The sequence below is a fragment of the Juglans regia genome, chromosome 11 (assembly GCF_001411555.2).
Source record: "Juglans regia cultivar Chandler chromosome 11, Walnut 2.0, whole genome shotgun sequence".
NCBI lineage: Eukaryota > Viridiplantae > Streptophyta > Magnoliopsida > Fagales > Juglandaceae > Juglans > Juglans regia.
The window spans coordinates 22,599,560-22,620,112 of NC_049911.1; the positions used below are offsets into that span (position 1 = coordinate 22,599,560).

Sequence of the window (20,553 nt, forward strand, 5' to 3'; positions counted from 1 at the left end):
TTCAATATTGAAATCCCATTCTTTTTTGGGGATTAAATATTGAAACCCAAACTATTTTGGGGATTCGATATTGAAACCCCAAAATTATTATGATGTTAATAATTGTATGATTTTAATTGTTGTATGATTTTTGCATCATATCAGGATTTTATGAGTCAACGAGAATGTATAGTCAGTCAAATCGAAGTATTAGTGCTAGCTCTCTTACCCTACCCAAACCCAAACCCCTACCCCTACCCGTATCCCTGCCACTGCCACTACCCCTACCACTACCACTACCGCTACACCTTTGCCCCCACAAGCAAGAAATAAGTTTCAGTTGTTTAGTCTCACTTCACCAAAATATAGGGTGGTGATCCCAATAGTCTTCAATTTAAGTGTAACCATTATGGTAAAATGTATGAATGTCATTTTTGGAGACATAGTATATCCAAATTGAAGGTCCACTTAGAAATGAGTCCAATATAGCAAAATGAGTCTAGTATTAAAATGTTTATAAGAAAAGAGTCAATATAGACTAGAAATTGAACTTAAAGAAATTGTGGATGGGATTACTGGGGTGGAACGTTGAAGGGGTTTACAAATTATGATCCAGAGGAGTGTAGGAGACACCTAACCCGTATGGTCATAATGAACGAACTACCATTTCGGTTTGTTGAGAATGAATGGTTTCAAGCATATTCTAAATACTTGGAACCTAGATTTAACTTTTCTTCTCACCACATAGTGGCGAATGATATTATGAAACATTATGGTGTACAAAAAGATTTGTTGATCAGTCTAGATTCGATAATCACTTTTAATACATTGATTTGCTTTTACTTATAATATATTTTGTTATTATTTTAATTTATTTATATTTATTTAATTGGTATTAATCTCAAATTTAATTGTTGTAGGGACAATTGCAATACATGAGGCTACGTCTACATCAGCCGCAATATGATTTTGTGTGTATTGGACCCACCATTACCATTGGTTTGTATAATTTGTCATTTAATTATTTTTTGTATTTATATAATATTTTTAATTCTAATTGTTTTTCTTGTATTATTTTTTTCAGCTTTTATAGTCTCACTATCATATACCTAATCCTAATCCCAATGATCTCAGCTTGATCTCAATCTCACATTGGTTAGTAATTTTAATGTTTGTAACTTTTACATATCTATATATGATTTTTGTTTGTATTTATAATTTTCGTTTATTGTTTGTAATTCTAATTTGTTTTCTTATTAATGTTCCAACTTTTATAATCTCACAACTCACTCACTTGCCCACCCTCGTGAACACCCCAAAATTCCAATATCAAAGTCAATGCCTAATGATCTAAGTGAATTGTAATCTTACTACAATTTGTTTTTTAATTGTTTGATTATTATTCATTTAAATTATGTGACCATTTGTAATCTTTTTAGATTATTTTGTAATTGTCTTAGATTGATTTGTATTATTATAATAGCTTATAATTAATAGTTACAATGTTTAAGTTACTGAGTTATAAATTTGTATTATTATAATATCTTAGATTATTCATTATTGTATTAGTAGAAATTGGAATGGAATCTATGCCCAAAATGGGGTTTTGGACCATTTTTAAGCCCAAAAACGTGTTCTTGGTCATTTTAGGCCTAGAAATAGGTTTTGGACCCAATGGTTAGGGGAGGGCAAATAGATCAGGAGTCTGCCCCTGCCCCACGACACTCAGACGCAGGGCCACCCCCGAGATGTGGGGGCAGATTGCCATGGGGAAAACCCTACCCACCGCCTATGCAAGGGCTAGGTGTAAGAAGGGGGCAAACCTGTCCCGAGTCGCACCCCTAGCCGAAATAAACAAGAAAATAGCCTTTAACAAAAAGCAATCTATTTTGCAAAGGCTCAAACTGAATGGACCGATAGCTATCGGTCCGGTCTTGAAATAGAAAATGAATAGACCAAAAGTTTTGATCTAGTCCAAAAATCTCCCTTTAGACCGATTGGACTAGATCGATTACTGCCCTAAATTTCATTGTAAAATAGATCTAAGAGCACTTGTAGTGAGCTAGCTAAAGATAAAATCTAATCAAACTTTGACCAGTCAACTCAAAACATACCAAATATCTAACTCGTAAATTAACAATATTTTTATATGTGGTTATTTCAGCTGGCCAAATATGGCTAGTGTGGTTAGCCATCTATTTGTTTTTCATTATTTTATTACAGACATTTTGGCACAGTAGCTCGTTTACTTTTAGCGCTGTATTTTTGTTCTTCCATTTGCCCATTGTTCTACAAGTTTCTACCATTTGTTCCTCCATTTATGTCTACCATTTGCACCTACTGTTCTGTAAACTCAGTAAAGCAGAGCTCCTTTTATTTATACGCGAAGATCCAAAACTATACAATCTCACTACCATCAACCCAACCTCTTAGAAATGTTTCTTCTTTTCTATTAATTCTATGAGCACTCTCATTGAATTAGTTAAAAGTTAAATTAATGAGTATTTAGTTATTAAAGAGTAAAATATGCTCACATTAGATTAGTTAAATTTCAAATATTTAAAATTTAGCTACAGTGACTTTTAAAAGTTTTTCCAAATTTAAAGGTTACTATACATACATCAAATACATATTTTATTAATTATTTATCTCTCCATTTCTTTCTATCACATATTTTATCATAATTAATATATTAATTTGACTTAGTGATATATTAATTTAATAAGAACATAATTATTAATTAACATATAATAAGTAGAATAGTAAAATATGATAAAATTAAATAAATTAATAATTAAAAAAATTAAATAATTTTGAAATTATTAATTATTCATTACCATAGAATGAATAAATATATAATCTAATGTGGAGATTTGATATGAATAACTAAAATTAAATTCATCTTATATTATTTTATTATTATATAATGAAAAAATAGCTATTCTAATGTAGAGATTTATGTAAATGGAATAGTTAAAAATCAAATTTCTTTTATATTCATCAAAATTGTCCTTTAACTTTGATTAATCCAATAAGAGTGCTCTAATCGAAGGTATTTCACATGATGGATTTGAGACATAATCAAACGTTGTTGGGACGTTGAACTTAGAAAAATATATTTGCTAGAAAATGTCATGTTTTAATTTGTGTGCTTCTTTTAAGAGAGAATAAATATTCAAATTACCATGATGATTAAAAAGCAGAAATAAAGATTAAATATAAAGATTTTAATAAAATGAAAATAGATTTAGAGAATTTGTTATTTGATATTTATGAGAAGTGGCTAGCTAAAATAAAAAAAAAAAAAAAATTCTAATCAAATTTTAGCCACTTCACTACAAATGCTCTGTATCATATCAATCATGTCAATTTATGTATTTATTTTTGTGAGATCTATTTGTGATTGTAATAAGTCTATTAATTATTTCTTTTTCGGTTGTGAATTCCAAACAGTAAAACTAGATATAATTAAATACTGTATATTTATTTTAAAAATGAGTGAGATTCGACTTTAAAAAATAATTTATTTTAATATAAATTTCATATTTATTTATTTAAAATGCGTCCGAAATAGTACAAATATTAGTGGTCAAGAATTTGCGTGTAAACATAAGAAAGATAAGAACAAGAAATTAACAGCAGAGGCAGTATGAACTATGAAGGGGGAAATTTCCATCCTCCATCCATACTGCGGCGGTGGGTCCCACTAAAACTATATGGCAACGGCCTTTTAACGTCACAGAAAAGAATACAATGCTCTACGTCATGTAAACTTTTGGCCCCGCGTGACGAAAAACCCTCGCGTAAATCCCCAAATGACGCCCGTATCCAAATGATTACTTAGCTGCATAGGTCTCCTCGACCACCTGTCCGTCCTTCCCCCGACTATTCTCCCGACCGAGAATCGAACGCTACAAATACCTTTCCAATCCTCCTTTCTCCCTGTCTCTGTTTCTAACTCTCTGTGTGAAAGGTCAGTGTTTCTCTTGGGCCAGGGCTTCTGTTTGGTTTCTGAGAACGGGGAAGAAAATGAAACAGAGGAAGATTTAGTTTTTAATCACTCTTTGTTTTTTTTTTGTCCTTTGCGTTTCCCATGATGTGGTTTTTCCGTTTCGACTTTCTGGCCCTCTATTATTGAAAACCCTGAAATCAAGTTATTTTCTTTCTTTTCTTTTCTTTTTTCTACTTTTTTTTTTCTAGGCATCCGAGAAGAGCATTATGGTTCCTTAGCTTGTCCAGCTGTTCTTGTTAAGTTCTGGGTTTACTTGAGTGCCAGTATTTTTTTTCTTGTTGAATTCATTTACCCAAAATTAGTTGTAAAGGAACATAAATTTATTTCCTTTTATATTCCCTGTTTCTAATATTGTTCTTGGAAACCAAAAAGAGGATAAGGGTTTCTGTGTTTCTTTGCTTTAGTTCGGAATAATTCGCCCATGTTGACTTGATGACTCTCTTTCTTTTTTTTTCATTGACCTTTTCTTGATTGTTTGTAATTTGCGGTTTTGCTGTTAGGTTCCCAATTTAAATTTGAAAATTTGCTTGTTTTGTTTCTCATGTGCAGATTTAGAACTCGGAAATGGATTGCAACTCAGTTTACCCATGCTTGCAGGAACTCTTTCCAACGGTATTGCTCTTATTTCAGTGAAGAATTGGTATCTTAATCGGTTTACTATTTTTTGTATCTTCTATTTAATTTTCTTCATTATTTGGTCATGTATTTTGTTCTGTTCTTGGTCTAAAATTGTATGGACATTGATGTATTTGATTGAAATGAATGAGAAGTTATGTTTTGGTTTCGTTGCAGCTGAGTGAAAAAGTGTTGTAGCTTAATTGAGCGGCATTTTCTTTAGTCTCAAAGATCCTGACTGTCGTCCTATTGAGTTTTATATGAATAAGATTTTAATTTATTAATTATTGGTGAAATTTTCTTCAAAATGCATGGCTTTAAAAGCTCTGAGCCTTTTCTTTTTCATTTAACTATCCTTAAAGTCTAATTAATGGTTTATTTGGCAACGAAAAAATCTCCAATTTTTGCTGCATGGGCCATTCCATTTGATTTTCCCAGATTTTATGTTTGGGCCTTCCGTGTTAGTTACAAGCCTAAGTTCATAGGTTTAAAAGTTGCCTATAAAAAATTGCAATTTTTGTCCACAGATTGTCTTATGCATGTATAGAGTTTCTTTTCCCTATCTGTGTTAATTTATCTATAATTTTATATTCTTGTTTCTGACTAAATATATGTTTTGCATCACATTCTGCATAGGTTGATTCTCGCTTGCTGAAGGCAGTTTCTATTGAGCATTCCAAGGATGCCAATCTAGCTGTGGAGATTGTTTGTAGTGAGATTATCCCTTATTTGTCTGGTTGGTCAGTTGGTTCTTCCAGTCCTCCTGAGGATGGTGAAGGTGCATTGTTATTGAAAACCTTCCCCCTTTATATTATTTAGAATCGTGATCCACTTGAATGTTGTAATTGATGTATTGTCCTATATGTTGCATCTGACTTAGATTGAACCTGGGTTCATTTTTAATTTTCTTTTTTGTTCTTTTTTTCTTATTGAATTTTTTCATGCATGCAGTTGAATTTCCATTGATTGGATGAACTGATTTGATTGGACTGACTTAGTTATTGTATAATACATGATGAAAATGCAGCAGGATTTAAGAAACAGAGATACTTGTTAAGCCAGCCGCAGGTAATTGACAAAGTAGATGCCGGGCCTTCTTCAGAACCTCAATCAATAGCTTATGATGAAGCCAAGGAGAGGGATCATACCTGTGGTGTCCTTCATGCTGATGCAACACCTCTGGTTGAGGCACTAAATGATTCCACAGCTTTGGATTTCTATGATGCAAATGAAGACAACAATCAGTCATGCAGATATACTGAAAATGAAGAAGTGATTTTGCTGGGGAATTCTCAAGAAAAATGTGTCAAAGTGGGGTTGAGTGAGATTGATACCTCATTAAATGCTTTGTCGCATGGAGAAAATGATGATCAGAAGAGTGGAAATACTGGAAGTGAAGAACTGACTTCTTTGGGGATTTGTAAAGAAAATGAGATTGAAATGGGGTCAGAGACAAACCTCCCTGGCATGACCATTTCTTCGGTAAAAGAAAAAGATGGCGTCAAAGGCACTACGGTTAATGATCTGGATTATGATTGGAGAGATATTGACTTTCCTATGGCTAATGACTCTAATAATGTTGTTCATGGAGAAAGCCCGAAAGCAGAATCGTGTTCAAATATCTCTGAGGCGGGAAGTTCTGTGCTTCAGTTTGTTCCTACATCTATCAAAGAGCATACTTTACTGGCCAGTGGTTCTTCAGACATTACCTTCAAGCAACACTATTTTGTCAGTGAAATGAGTGATATCAAGGATGAGACTAAAGCAGATGCCGTAATTAATGGTTCTGGTTCGGGCCAAGAATGTAAAATTCATCTTCTTGAAGAGATTATTGAAGATGCCAAAAATAACAAGGTATGATTAGATTTAGTCTTTCTAAGCTTGTGAAGTATAAATAGTAATTGATGCCTTTGATTATGTAGAATTCCATCTGTGCTGTCTTAGTAGCTAGTAAATGATCCCTGATACTTTTGTTCACGCTTAGTTGATAGACTTTTACTATGAATCTTGCAATTATTTAATCTGTTTGTAAGTCAGTTCCTTTTGGCTTTTCCCTGCTTTCAATGCAGTGATATTATTTAAGCAGTTGGACAGTCCTGTAAATTTTATTGCTCCCAGTTGGGCAGCCAGTTGTGCTCTGCCTTTGGCTATATTTAGTCAGATTTTTATGCCTAGTCAAATTCAAATACCTTGAAATGATGAAGATACTTAATGTGTTATAGCAGATTGCAATAAGTAGAGGCAGTTAGAGTCAACCTTCACCGATGCTAATCATAAACTGTATGGTAGCTTATGTACCCTATTCTATTTTGAGAAATCACCAAGATCTTGAGTTCTTATATTAGTGATGCACACACAGCAAGCTGATAAAACAGATTAAAAGGATATAAAGGAAGACCTGAGCATATTATTTTTAAATCTATGTTAGATTGAAATTAAATTAAATCAGTTGTTTCGTTAAGTCGAATTGAAAGGCTAACATAGATTAAATCTATGAAGACCTGGGGATATGATTTTTTTTAACTTCCTCTGTGCTTTCTAATGAAGACTTCTTACTTTTATATGTGTTATTATGTCTTTAATTTCCCCTGTACTGGGAGAACGTATGCTCTCCGATTTCTAGGGGAGGGTTGGGTTTTTGAAACTTGCTTATGTTTAAATGGGGCCTTGCTAGGGAAGTGGTTGTGGCGTTATCAACAAGAGAGGGAGGCTTGGTGAAAAGTTGTTTTAGATTTCAGTGGCACTTGGGGGGTGGTGCTTTAATGAAAAACATGGCCCATATGTGGTGGGACTGTAGACAAATATAATTAGAGGAGGTGGGGTATGTTCTAGGCACACTAGATTTGAGGTGGGTGATGGCAATAGGATCAAATTTGGCATGACTTATGGTGTGGAGAAGGGCCTTCAAGGCAGCTTTCCCAACAAACTATAGGATTGCATTTGAGCAGGAAGTTTCGATGGATGAATTATTGGAAATCTTCAGTGGCTCTCCATAATTGAGTGTCAGTTTCCTCAGAGCAGCTCATGATTGAGAGTTGGTGCCTTCTCAGAATTCTTTACTTTATTGTCAGATTAAGTGCTGAAGGTGTAGGCAAGACTATTTGGAACCCTTTTAAGGAAACGAAGTTTACCATACGTTCATTCTATGAGGTCTTCGCTACTTAGGATAGCAATTCCTTTCCTTGGAGGATTAGTATTTGGTGGACTAAGGTGTCTTTAAAGTAGTGTTTTTGGCCTAGACAGGTTCCTTAGGGAAAATTCTACTAGTGGACAACCTAATGAAACACCAAATCATCGTGCATGATTGGTGTTGCATGTGTAACAGAATGGGGAATCTGTTACATCAGTTGCTACTTCACCATGAGGTTGCCAAAACCCTACATAATTACTTTGGTAGGGTTGGATCAGCATGGGTTATACCCAGTAGATTGGTAGACTTTCTTGCGAATTGGAGAGGTTTATATGGTAGTCTCCAAATTGTAGCAGTGTGGAAGATGGCTCCACATATGCTTAATGTAGAGTATTGGGAGGGAAATGAATGATAGAAGCTTTAAAGATCTTGAACGGACAATAGATGAACTTAAAAGTTTCTTCTTCAATACTTTGTTCCTTATAAGCAATATTGCTATAGATAATTTTCCATTATTTCCTTATATCTGCATCTATTTCTTAATTTGGTTCTTTTTTTTCTCATACACCTTGCATGCTTGGGCTAATGCTTATTGTTCTTACCAATAAAAATGTTGGTTAGCTATAAAAAAAATTCTCTCCTGTACTCTCTAGCTTCAGGGAGTTAACTTTATGAGCAATTACAATTTTTGGCCAATAGTTAGGGCTTCTCCTCGAGTCCTTAAGTTATTTGAGAGTTGCTACTGTATTGCCCAAGTTATACCACTCACTTTGCCCCATTGACGTGGTACAACGCTTGATGACATGTGGTTTTTTTTTTATAAGTAATCAATAATAAATAATAATGGAGATAGGCAAAGCTCAAGTACACAAGATGGTATACAGGAGATAAGACCTATCTAGGTCGAAGTAAGGGAAACTAGAAAGTCATGAAAATTCAGGCCATTAAAATCTAAAGTAATGGCCCATAGAAATAAAGTACGGAAAAATAGAGTTCTAAGTTCCTCCAGAGACCGCTCCTTGTTTTCGAAAGTCCGATCATTGTGCTCTTGCCATATATACCATATCATACAGATCGAGATCATTTTTCACACTACCTTGATTTGTTGAACTCCTCTTGAAAGTGTCCAGCTGGTCAATAGATCTACCACAGTTGCAGGCATAACAAAGGATAACTCTATACAGCTAAAGACTTCCACCCACAAGGCTCTAGTTGTCTCGCAGTGTAGCAAGAGGCGTTCCACTGTCTCGCTAGATCTCTTGCACATGTAACACCAGTCTAGTATAACTATCCGACGTTTCCTCAGATTGTCGGTAGTCAGAATCTTCCCCAATGCTGCTGTCCATGTAAAGACAACCGCTTTCGGAGGCGCCTTATTTCTTCAAATTCTCCTCCATGTGAACTAAATATTTGTGGCCTGGGAAAGGGAATTATAAAATGATCGAGCTGAGAAAATGCCCTTACCCGCGGGAGTCCACCACATCCTATCAACTTGCTGTCTATTCGGCTTCACAGAATAAAGAAGGCTGAGAAAAGCATCAAAGATGTCCACTTCCCAATCTTGCGCCGCTCTACTAAACGTGACGTTCCACTGCACTTGGACCCCTGATAGAAGCATAAGGTCCTCTATTGAAGCTTCCTGGTTGCGTGCCACTCGGAAAATAGCTGGAAAAGCATCCTTTAGGGCCTCATTCCCACCCATATGTCCCTCCAAAACTTAATGCGAGAACCCCTCCCCAACACCAATTCAGAATAGCTACTAAAATCCCCCTACCCCCTCCTAATGGGAGCCTAAATCCTCTACACCGCTTTGTATCTATATATTCTCACAGAATTAGCGCCTCTCGCCTCCCATATGCTTCCATATTTACAATCAATCACTAGTTTCCATATGGCTTTTATCTCCATGTTATACCTCCATAGCCACTTCCCAAGCAAGGCCCGATTAAATGTTCTCAGATTTTTAATATCCAAACCACCTGGCGAGATTGGTCTACACACCTTATCCGAGCTAACCAGGTGAAATTTGAATTCATCCCCTATCCCACTCCATAAGAAATCACGATACAGATTATCGATCCGAGCCACTACACTGGCAGGTATTTGGAACAAAGATAAGAAGTACGTAAGTAAGTTAGAAATGGTACTCTTGATAAGAGTCAACTGGCCACCTTTCGACAAATACAATCTCTTCCACCCTGCCAATTTCCTTTCTATCTTCTCTATGACTGAATCTCATATGGATGAGGCCCTTGCAGCAGCCCCCAACGGCAAGCCCAAGTAGTTAATGGAAGAGAAGCTACCTTGCACCCAAGAATACTAGCTAGCTGCCTAGTTTTACTCACGTTCCCCATTGGCACTAACTTTGACTTGTCAAAATTAACTTTCAAGCCTGACCCTGTTTCGAAGCATAATAACAAAGCCTTCAATGCCCTCAATTGGTTTTGATTTGCCTCACAGAATAGGAGCGTGTCGTTTGCAAAAAAGTAAATGAAACAAAGTAATAATGCCTCTGTTGGGATCACCAATCAGAAATCCAGCCACAAACCCATGCGTAACCACCGCCGATATCATCCTACTCAAGGTCTCCATAATGATAACAAAGAGAAGTGGGGACAAAGGATCTCCTTGTCTTAGACCTCAAGAGCTGCTGAAAAAGCCGATAGGGCAGCCATTAATCAATACTGAGAATCTGACTGTAGAAATGCACCAACTAATCCAAGTACACCACCTAGCCCCAAAGTCGCATCTCCCCAACAAATACAAGAGGAAATCCCAATTTACATGATCATATGCCTTCTCAATTTCTAACTTGCAAATAATCCCTATGGAGCTAGCCTTTAATCTGCTATCCAGGCCCTCGTTCACTATAAGGACTGAATCCTAAATTTTTCGCCCCTTAACAAATGCATTTTGTGGCTTCGAAATGATATTGCCCAAAACCGCCCAAATCTGTTAGCAAGAACCTTGGAAAGAATTTTATACACCTCATTCACAAGGCTAATAAGTCGAAAATCCTTAACCTCCAACGCTCCAATCTTCTTTGGGATCAACGAAATAAAAGTAGCATTTAGGCATTTCTCAAACTTTCCAACCAAGGATACTTCTTGAAACACATTCATAATGTCCACTTTCACCACCTCCCAACAAGATTTGAAAAAGCCCATCGAGAAGCCAACTGGACCTGGAACTTTATCTTTATCCATACGTCTGACTACGTCAGACACTTCCTCATCTTCAAAAGGCCTCTCCAACCAAGAGGCTTCCTGGGGCTCAATAGTGTCAAAAACAAGACCATCCAGTTTTGGCCTCCATCTCTCACGTTCTGTAAGTAGTTCATAGAAATCCACCACATGATCACGAATCAAAGGGGCCTCCTTACACCCCATACCATTAATGTTCAGCATTTCGATGGTGTGTGTTCTTCTATGAGAGTTAGCAACTCTATGTAAGAACTTAGTACTCCGATCCCCTTCTTTTAGCCACAATGCTCTCGACTTCTTGTGCCAAGAAATCTCCTCTAAGGATAGTTTTCTTTCTAATTCTGAAACCAACTCTGTCTTGCACAATAGCTCTTTCGGTAAAATGGCTCTAGCTTCAAGTATCCGCTCAAACTGTTGCAACTCCTCCACCATGAATTTTTTTTGCTCCCCTATATCTCCAAAGGATTGTGCATTCCAAAACTTATGGTCATTTTTTGTTTGATAAGTAAACAATAGTATTAATAAGGTGGTGCGGTTGGGTGAAACATTGTGTATCATCCGCTCGGTTTTCAGTTTTAGTAAACGGGCAACCCTGTGGTTTCTTCTCGAGTTCGAGGGGCTTGAGACAAGGGGACCCGTTATCTACTTTTCTCTTTGTTGTAGTGATGGAGGCCTTGAGTCATATGGTGGAGGCCGCGGTTAGGGGAGGTTTTATGGCTGGTTTTTCAGTGGGTAACTCTACCTCAGGTGCTTTTTCCATTTCTCATTTATTGTATGCAGATGATACTTTAATCCTATGTGATGCTGAGAGTGGACAGTTGCAAGCTTTAAGGGCTGTTCTTTTGTGTTTTGAAGCTGTCTCGGGTCTCAAGGTGAATTTGGGAAAGTCGGAGTTGGTCCCAGTAGGAGTGGTGGACAATATCAATCAGCTAGCAAGTTTGTTGGGGTGCAAAGTGGCTTCTCTTCTGATGAAATACCTGGGCCTCCCTTTAGGAGCCTCTTTCAAGGCTAAATACATATGGGACAGAGTTGTAGAGAAGGTAGGAAAAAAATTGGCAGGTTGGAAACGGCTATACTTATCGAAAGGGGGGAGACTTACCCTCATCAAAAGCACTCTATCCAATCTCCCTACTTATTTTCTATCTTTGTTCCCTTTACCGATGGGAGTGGCCAATAGGATGGAGAAATTGTTTAGGGATTTCTTGTGGGGTGGTATGGGGGAAGAACATAAATTTCATCTAGTGAGTTGGCAGCAGGTGTGTCGTCCGAAGGAGTTGGGAGGTTTGGGGGTGTGTAGTCTATCTGTTTTTAATAAAGCTCTCTTGGGGAAGTGGTTATGGAGATTTCAAATGGAAGAGGATTCTTTGTGGAGATTGGTTATTGTTCGGAAGTATGGTTGTGATTGGGGGGGTTGGCGTTCCACGGAGGGTAGGGGTTCCTTTGGTGTAAGCCTATGGAAATTTATCAGAAAGGGGTGGGAGGAGTTCGTAAAGCACACTAGTTTTGAGGTGGGAGTGGGGACTAGAATTAGTTTTTGGTTTGATGTATGGTGTGGTGAGAGTGCTCTATTTACTGTTTTTCCAACTGTTTTCTGATTGGCTGAAAACCAGCAGGCCGCTGTCTCTGATGTATTGTGCACTAACAATGGGAGTGTTCTGTGGAATTTGATCTTATCTAGAAATGCGCAAGACTGGGAAGTGGATGAAATAGCAGGTTTTTACAGCCTTTTATATTCCAAGAAGTTAGGAGAAAATGGGTGGGATAGAATGCTGTGGAAACATTCAAGGCACAAAATTTTTTCTGTTAAGTCCTTCTATAAAGTGTTGGCAGCTCATCAGCCCATTCGGTTTCCCTGGAAAGGTATTTGGAGAGCTCCCGTACCACCAAAAGTCTCTTTTTTTATTTGGACTGTTGCTTTGGGAAAGATTTTGACGGCTGACAATTTGAGGAAACGTGGTATGATCGTGATGGAGTGGTGTTACATGTGTAAGAGTAATGGCGAATCAATTGAGCACCTTTTCTTGCATTGTGAGGTGGCAAGGGAGTTATGGGCGGGTATTTTCAGTCGAGCCGGCCTGTCCTGGGTCATGCCTAAGAGCGTGTCAGAACTTTTAGCATGTTGGAAGAGGCAACATCATTGTCCTCAACTAGAAGCAACATGGAAGATGGTTCCTTTGTGTTTATTGTGGTGTATATGGATGGAACGGAATGAGAGATGCTTCAACAACAAGGAGAGAAATGTGGGGGAATTATGGAATTTTTTTGTGTTTTCTTTAGTTCAATGGTTGGCTGCTATTGTACTAAAGGGAGGGAATGTTCACGAGTTCTTATTTTCTTTTCAGCTTTCTAGAATGTGATTAGGAGTCCATTTTGTATACTTCCTGTGTACATGGGTGTTGACTAGGTTCTTTCAATCAATAAATTCCTTACTTGTCAAAAAAAAAAAATAAGAACAGGCAAAGCCCAAGTACACAAGGTGGTATACAAGAGATAAAACCTATCTAGTTTGCTATAAAATAAACAAGAAAATCATGTACAGTTAGCCCATTAAAATCTACAGCAATAGCCCAAAGAAATAAGGTGCGGAAAAATAAAGTTCTAAGTTCCTCTATTGTCCGCTCCTTATCTTCAAATGTCTGCTCATTACGCTCTCGCCGTATGCACCACATAATGCAGATAAGAACCATCTTCCACACAGTTTTGATTTGTGGAGTACCACCCGGCATTACCCAACTAGCCAATAACTCGACCACTGTAGCAGGCATCACCCAAATTAACCCTATTCGAGTGAACACGTCGCTCCACAGAGCTCTAGCTGTCTCACAATCTAACAAAAGATGATCCACTGTCTCACCAGTTTTCTTGTACATACAACACCATTATGGAATAATTATCCGGTGCTTCCGCAAATTATCAGTAGTTAGAATCTTATCCAAGGCCGCTGTCCAAGTGAAAAATAGTGCTTTGGGAGGCGACTTATTCCTCTACAATCTTCTCCAAGGGAAATGAGTGTTTGGAAGCAAAGTAAGGGACTTAGAAGGAACGAATTAAGAAGGTACCCTTACCTGCAAGTGTCCACCACAGCTTATCTTCACGCAGTCCAGACATCCTCGAAGAGTACACTCGGCTGAAAAAAGCCTCAAAACTGTTTATTTCCCAATCTTGAGTTGCTCTACTAAAGGTGACATTCCAATGGACTTGGTCCCTTGAATTAACCATGAGATTCGCCACCGAAGCTTCTTAATCACATGTCACTCGGAAAACGGATGGGAAAGCGTCCGCTAGAGCCTCCTCCTCACACCAAATGTCCCTCCAAAATTTTATATGAGTATCCTCCCTTACCATAAATTTAGTATGACGAGTAAACCCCCCACACCCACGTCTTATGTGCTTCCAAACTCCCACCTCATAGGACCCATTCCCCTCTCTGGTACACCAACCCCCCCATAACCTACCATGTTTGCAATCAACCACTAGTTTCCATAGGGCTTCCGGTTCCAAATTGTATCTCCAAAGTCATTTCCCAAGTAGTGCCTGATTAAAAGCTTAAGGTCATTTTTCAAAGCTTTTAACTTACAGGCTAGGATGTATGAGGGGTTACCGTAAAACTGGTAAGAAGACCACCATTGCCTAACCTTATCCACAAAGCCTTCACTTTTCAACCACATGTTTTCAAACTTGAAGTATCGACGCCCCGCTTCGAATGCCACCACAATCCAACAATATAGGAAAATGATCCGAGCAAAGACGTGGAAGCCTCTTTTGGCACACCTCCGGATAGTGCACCTCCCACTCCGGTGAGATTAGGAATCTGTCCAATCAGGACCATGTTTGATTATTTGACCAAGTAAAGGAACCCCCCAATAGAGAAATATCCAGCAGGTTTAAGTCAAAGATACAATCTGAGAACTCTGTCCTTGTTGGGCACATCCTACTCTCACCAGATCATTCACTAGGGAATCTCTGATGACATTAAAATCCCCTCCTATACACCAAGGCAGCTCCCATCAGCTACGTAACCCAGCAAGTTTCTCCCATAAGAAACGTCTATTGTTGTCTACATTTGGACCATATAATCCTGCAAAAGCCCACACAAAATTATATGCCACACTTTTAAAAGAGCATGCCACTATATACTCCCCCACAAACTCCATTTTCTCAACAACTATTTTATCCCACATCACTAGGATTCCACCCGAAGCCCTATTCGATGCTAGATAGGCCCAATCCGCATAAGTACAACTCCAAACACTTCGAATTAACCTTCTAGAAATATTTTTCAGCTTAGTTTCTTGTAAACATACTATGTCCGCCCTCCACTCTTGCAACAAATTTTTTATACGAAGTTGCTTATTCGCCTCATTTAACCCGCAGACATTCTAAGACACAATTTTTGGCTCAATAAAGAATAAGCATGCTCCTTGCCTTTGGATCTTTCACGGCTTGGGCTTTCTTCATAATTCAATGACCAAGTTAGGTGTTTGAGCTCCCGTTGTTTTTTCGACCCTGATTTCTTTGATTGTGTATGACCTGCTTCAATGGCAGTTAGTAAAGCCAAAAACTGCTCTTCATAACCCACACATTCCATACTTATCCAATGTTGCATTTCTTTCACCTTTTGAAACACCCAATCCGAAACATTCGATTCATTTGGTAGCAAACGGTTCAACGAGATAGGCTCCCCTTCACTGGTAGCCCACTACAGATTCATTTAACCCGCAGACATTCTAAGACACAATTTTTGGCTCCATAAAGAATAAGCATGCCCCTTGCCTTTGGATCTTTCACGTCTTGAGCTTCCTTCATAATTCAATGACCAAGTTAGGTGCTTGAGCTCCCGTTGTTTTTTCGACCCTGATTTCTTTGATTGTGTATGACCTGCTTCAATGGCAATTAGTAAAGCCAAAAACTGCTCTTCATAACCCACACATTCCATACTTATCCAGTGTTGCATTTCTTTCACCTTTTGAAACACCCAATCCGAAACATTCGATTCATTTGGTAGCAAACGGTTTAAAGAGATAGGCTCCCCTTCACTGGAAGCTCACTACAGATTAGGAAGCGCCCCCCGCCCCCCCCAAAAAAAAAAAGTTCCTACCCTCCCATTCAACCACATCATTACTAGTGCGAGATTAAGTCTCTGGGACCATCATTATCTCATAGCCACGACTCTGATAGAGCTCATCATTAACCACCTCCACCCCTGCATCTTCTTCAACGCACCATTTCAAAACACATAAATTTGCTTGCAAGTCTTCTATTTTCCTCTGCATCTCCATCACAACCAGCAGGAGACTTTCCTTATTAAGACCAATAGTTCCACTACTAGCCCCCTCCAAGCTCTAGACCTCTACTGAAGCAACGGCATCTCCAGACTGCAACGGCGCAGCTCCTCTCAGTCTGACAGGTTGACGGGATGGGTCCAAGGCCCTCGGTTTTTTGAGAGCCTCCAAATACGATTTCGGGGGTTGAGCTGCCGATGTCGCTACCACCATTGGAGGAGTCGACCCAGCTACACGGCCTTCTCTGCTTGCCTCCCTCAAAACCTCCACAATTTCCTCCACCCCCTCCCATCTCTCCCTTCAGGAATGAGAATATTGTTTCCCTAACCCCCCCTTGCTTGAACTCCACCAATGACATGAATGCCCCTTGGGAGTTAGCACACCTTTGGGCTATGAAGCCCCTGTCCCCTTCTCTGTGAGCTGAATTTTAAACTCCATTCTTCCCACCTTCAAGCAGTCCTCCAAAGCTTTAGTGAACCACCAGGCTGAGGCTAACTCCAAGTGAAGACTTCTCATCAACTTCCACCCCCTTTCTGTAATGGTCACCCATCACTTATCCCTAACTACCTCAAAGAACTTATGATCAATAACAACAGCATTCAACATGCTCGTATTCCTACTCATACTTGCAATAATCACTCACTCAACCTCCCATGAACAGCATCACCAACCAAACAAACGAAAAACAGAAAAGTGTACGGAGAGAAAAAGGAGGAGAGAGGAAAAAAAAAACTTGGAAAAAAAACTTCCTTGTGGTTTATTGAAAAAACAAAAAAAATATATTCAAAACAAAATGGCATCCGAAAACACAAAAAGAGAAAAACTAAAACCCTAAGTTCCCTCTACCCCTTTTATATTTGTGTTTTTAATTTTTTTAATAAACCACAAGTCGCCACCTGGGGCAGCATAGTAGCATTCCTCAAATTATTTTCTTATCTCTTCACAACAAAAGGGGAGAAGGCTATTTGTGTTTCACTGCCTGTACTCGCCAGCTTCAGGGAGAGAACTTTTTGTGCAATTACAATTTTTGGCCAGTAGTTGAGGCTTCTCGTCGAGTCCTTAAATTGCTTTCTTTTCTCTTTACAACAAAAGGGGAAGGCTATTTGTGTTCACTGTGGAGGGTCCTTGGACTTTCATTGACTCATATAGGATTTTCAGTCCTTTGCTCTAACCAGCTGAGCTGCCTTAAAATTAGAATATGATCATACTTTTTATTTGGGTGGTTATTGCAATTTGATTTTGATATTGTGAAGAGGAAATGATGCATGATGTGACTTAGGTCTACTCTGACCAAGTTAGTGCTTCTGGTTTGGTGATCTTTCAGCATGTTTTAAACAGGCAGGGTTCTCAGTAGTTTTATGCTTGTTGATACAGACTTAACCCATAACCAATGTAGTTCTATTCAATGCATACAGGGATGTTGAGTAAGATATAACTGATGACATTTTTATTGCTATCCTGTATGTTATAAGATTATTTAAATTGAAGGATACGAATCACTTATCATTGTTGCAGAAAACCTTGTTTTTGGCTATGGAGAGAGTGATCAATATGATGAGAGAAGTGGAACTTCAGGAGAAGGCTGCAGCGCAAGCCAAAGAGGAAGCTTGTAGGGGAGGGTTGGATATTCTGGTCAAGGTGGAAGAAATGAAACAGATGTTGGCACATGCTAAGGAAGCGAATAACATGGTTGTAAAATACAGAATGAAAACATAGTATTTAGAATTACTGACTTTTTGAATTGATACATTGTTAGTTAATAACAATGAAATCTGAGCCTAAGTTGCTACCTTTGCAGCATGCGGGAGAAGTTTATGGAGAAAAGGCAATTTTAGCAACTGAAGTGAGAGAGCTTCAATCTCGCCTGCTCTGCTTATCTGATGAAAGGGATAAATCCCTTGCGATTCTTGATGAGGTATTTAACAATTTGTTAATTCCAAATACTGTGCTTTGTTTTACAACGAGTTGATGGTCACTAATATAGTGGTGTTTGCTTATTATGTAACTATCTGTTGAACTATAATATTATTGCCTATCTACCATGTCTTTGGCCCGCCAGGAACACCTTAAATACCACTCTTCTGATTTTCCCTCAAAGGGGGAAATTAAAATACCTATGACTCTCCCTTTTTAACTATTTATCCTTGAATCGTATCTTATGCTTAAAATGTCATGAGAAGTTACTTGTCAATATTTTTTTAAACCAAAAAAAAAAAAATGAAGCTGTCATGAGAAGTTTGCAAAATACATTATCTCATAATTGCTGAAGGATTCTTTTAGAAGTCAGTAACGGCCAAGAAATGAAAGATTACTCTGTATCCTTAGCCTAACACAAAATTATTGATTTTGGTTTGCACTCTCCGAAGGAAGTTGTGAATCCTGTCTTCTTTCACCAGCAATTGCATAATCATTAATAAGGTTTGATCTTACGCTATTAGAAAGATAGAATTGATTTCAACTAGATTATTGCTGAATGATGATGAGTCTACGTCAGATTGTACAAAGGGTAAAACTAGATGTAATGACATTAAAAAATGATTTTTTCCCCATCCAGATGCACCAAGCTCTACAAACACGACTGGCCATGGCAGAAGAGTTGAGGAAGGCAGCTGAGCGGGAAAGGCTTGAAAAAGAAGAGTCTGCTCAAAATGATCTTGATGCTGAAGAAGCAATCATGGAGAAGGTTGTTCAGGAGTCCAAGGTGCTAGAACAGGAGGCAGAGGAAAATTCCAGGGTAGCTTCTTTTTTCTGACTCACCACGGTTCTCTTCTTCAAGTAAAGAGAAAATGATTTATGACACAATCAATTGTGCTTTGTTGCAGTTACGCGAATTTCTGATGGACCGAGGTCGGGTTGTTGATATATTGCAGTAAGTGTGTCTATTTCTTTCCAATGAACCTTGGCTCAGACCATAAAAAATAAAAAATGAAATTTGGATCGGCACTTCACTTTTCAGACAGATAGTGGACCTCCATCCCCATCCTTACTAATCATTGTGCTAAATATTTGAAACATTAATCCTTGTTCCCTCCTCCACTAACACAAACTGGTGTGGCGTGCAGCTCTTGGGTTTTGTTTTTTTTTTCAAATTGTTATTGGAAATGTTTTGTCAAAGAAAAGATATCAATGCACTCATTATTCTGAGGCCATACTCAGTCCACACTCTATTACATGCAGAATGACAAATGAGAGTCTTTGTTATTGAATACTGTTTTTTCTCTAGGGCCATGAATGTTTTTCCTCTGCACTATCAACTTAGCTGAACCCTGAATTTAGTTACTATTATGCATTTTATTTTCCCAGTTTCCAATTCCCATTTTTCTTATTGACATTTTTTTTTGGGGGGGGGGTGTGGAGTTTCCTATTTTATGTATCATGGTTTCATATATCTGCAGTGTTGTTGACCTGTGAGATATTCAAGAATTTAACTGTTGTGTTCTTTTCCTTTGTGCAGAGGAGAAATATCTGTTATATGTCAGGATGTGAGGCTGTTGAAAGAGAAGTTTGATGACCGTGTTCCATTAAGTAAATCTGTTTCCTCAAGCCAGACTAGTTGCATCTTAGCTACTTCAGGCGCATCTGTGAAAGGCATGACATCTGATTTGCTTCCCCGGTGTAGCTTAGCTTCTTCAGGCTCGTCCATGAAAAGCATAGCATCTGATTTGGTTCCCGATCGCAGCTTAGCTTCTTCAACCTCATCTCTCAAAAGTGTGCCACCTTTTTTGGATCCTGAGGAAAAATTGAGCCCCACACCCTCTGTTCACAGCCTATCAACAGAAAGCAGACATGAAGAGGAAAGTGCCAGAACTGATCACCAAGCTCTTTTGGATGATGGGTGGGATTTCTTCGACAAAGATGCAGAATTGGACAGCCAAGTTGCATATATTGCGAATACAACAGAATAAATCTCAGAAAAGTTCTTTACAAGTCGAGTGTGGCAGATAGCTGTCAACCGGTTTTCATTTCAATCGCTGATTAGGCTTTTAGTATTACTGCCATTGCGGATTGTGTACAATCTTGCATACCTTGAATTCGTTGTCGATTACTGCCTTTAGATTTTGTTTGTAGAGTGAAAAACAACAATCAAGAGAACTTTATAAGAGTGCCTGCTAAGGTTCAAATCTCCTTATGTGCAAACAATCTTTAGGGGCTATCCGATTTGAGGATTTTCCTGTTGAATTATCCGAGATGTACTTGCAAAAAATTCTTTGCCGAGGGTCTGTGCACCTCCGGAATTAGTTGGTGCCAATAAAATAATAATAATAATAATGAGTGCCTGTTGAGGATGTCCATTCGCTAGTTTCAGTGGTGAGAATCGATTCTTTTGAGTTG

General features: G+C 38.3%; 1 protein-coding gene across 2 annotated transcripts; it reads left to right on the forward strand.

Moving 5' to 3' along the window:
- The first annotated feature begins 3,825 nt into the window (after nucleotides 1-3,825).
- On the forward strand, nucleotides 3,826-20,488 carry LOC109010916. 2 transcript variants are annotated; one of them, XM_018991879.2, is made up of 9 exons: nucleotides 3,826-3,952; nucleotides 4,541-4,603; nucleotides 5,243-5,384; nucleotides 5,634-6,460; nucleotides 17,737-17,910; nucleotides 18,020-18,136; nucleotides 18,776-18,955; nucleotides 19,044-19,090; nucleotides 19,676-20,488. In XM_018991879.2, the coding sequence occupies exons 2-9, from the start codon at nucleotides 4,556-4,558 to the stop codon at nucleotides 20,124-20,126; spliced, it is 1,986 nt and encodes a 661-aa protein (XP_018847424.2). In that variant the 5' UTR covers nucleotides 3,826-3,952; nucleotides 4,541-4,555; the 3' UTR covers nucleotides 20,127-20,488. The 2 variants fall into 2 exon arrangements, with proteins under 2 accessions (XP_018847424.2, XP_018847425.2); XM_018991880.2 differs by having other exon boundaries at nucleotides 5,637-6,460.
- The last annotated feature ends 65 nt before the right edge of the window (nucleotides 20,489-20,553 follow it).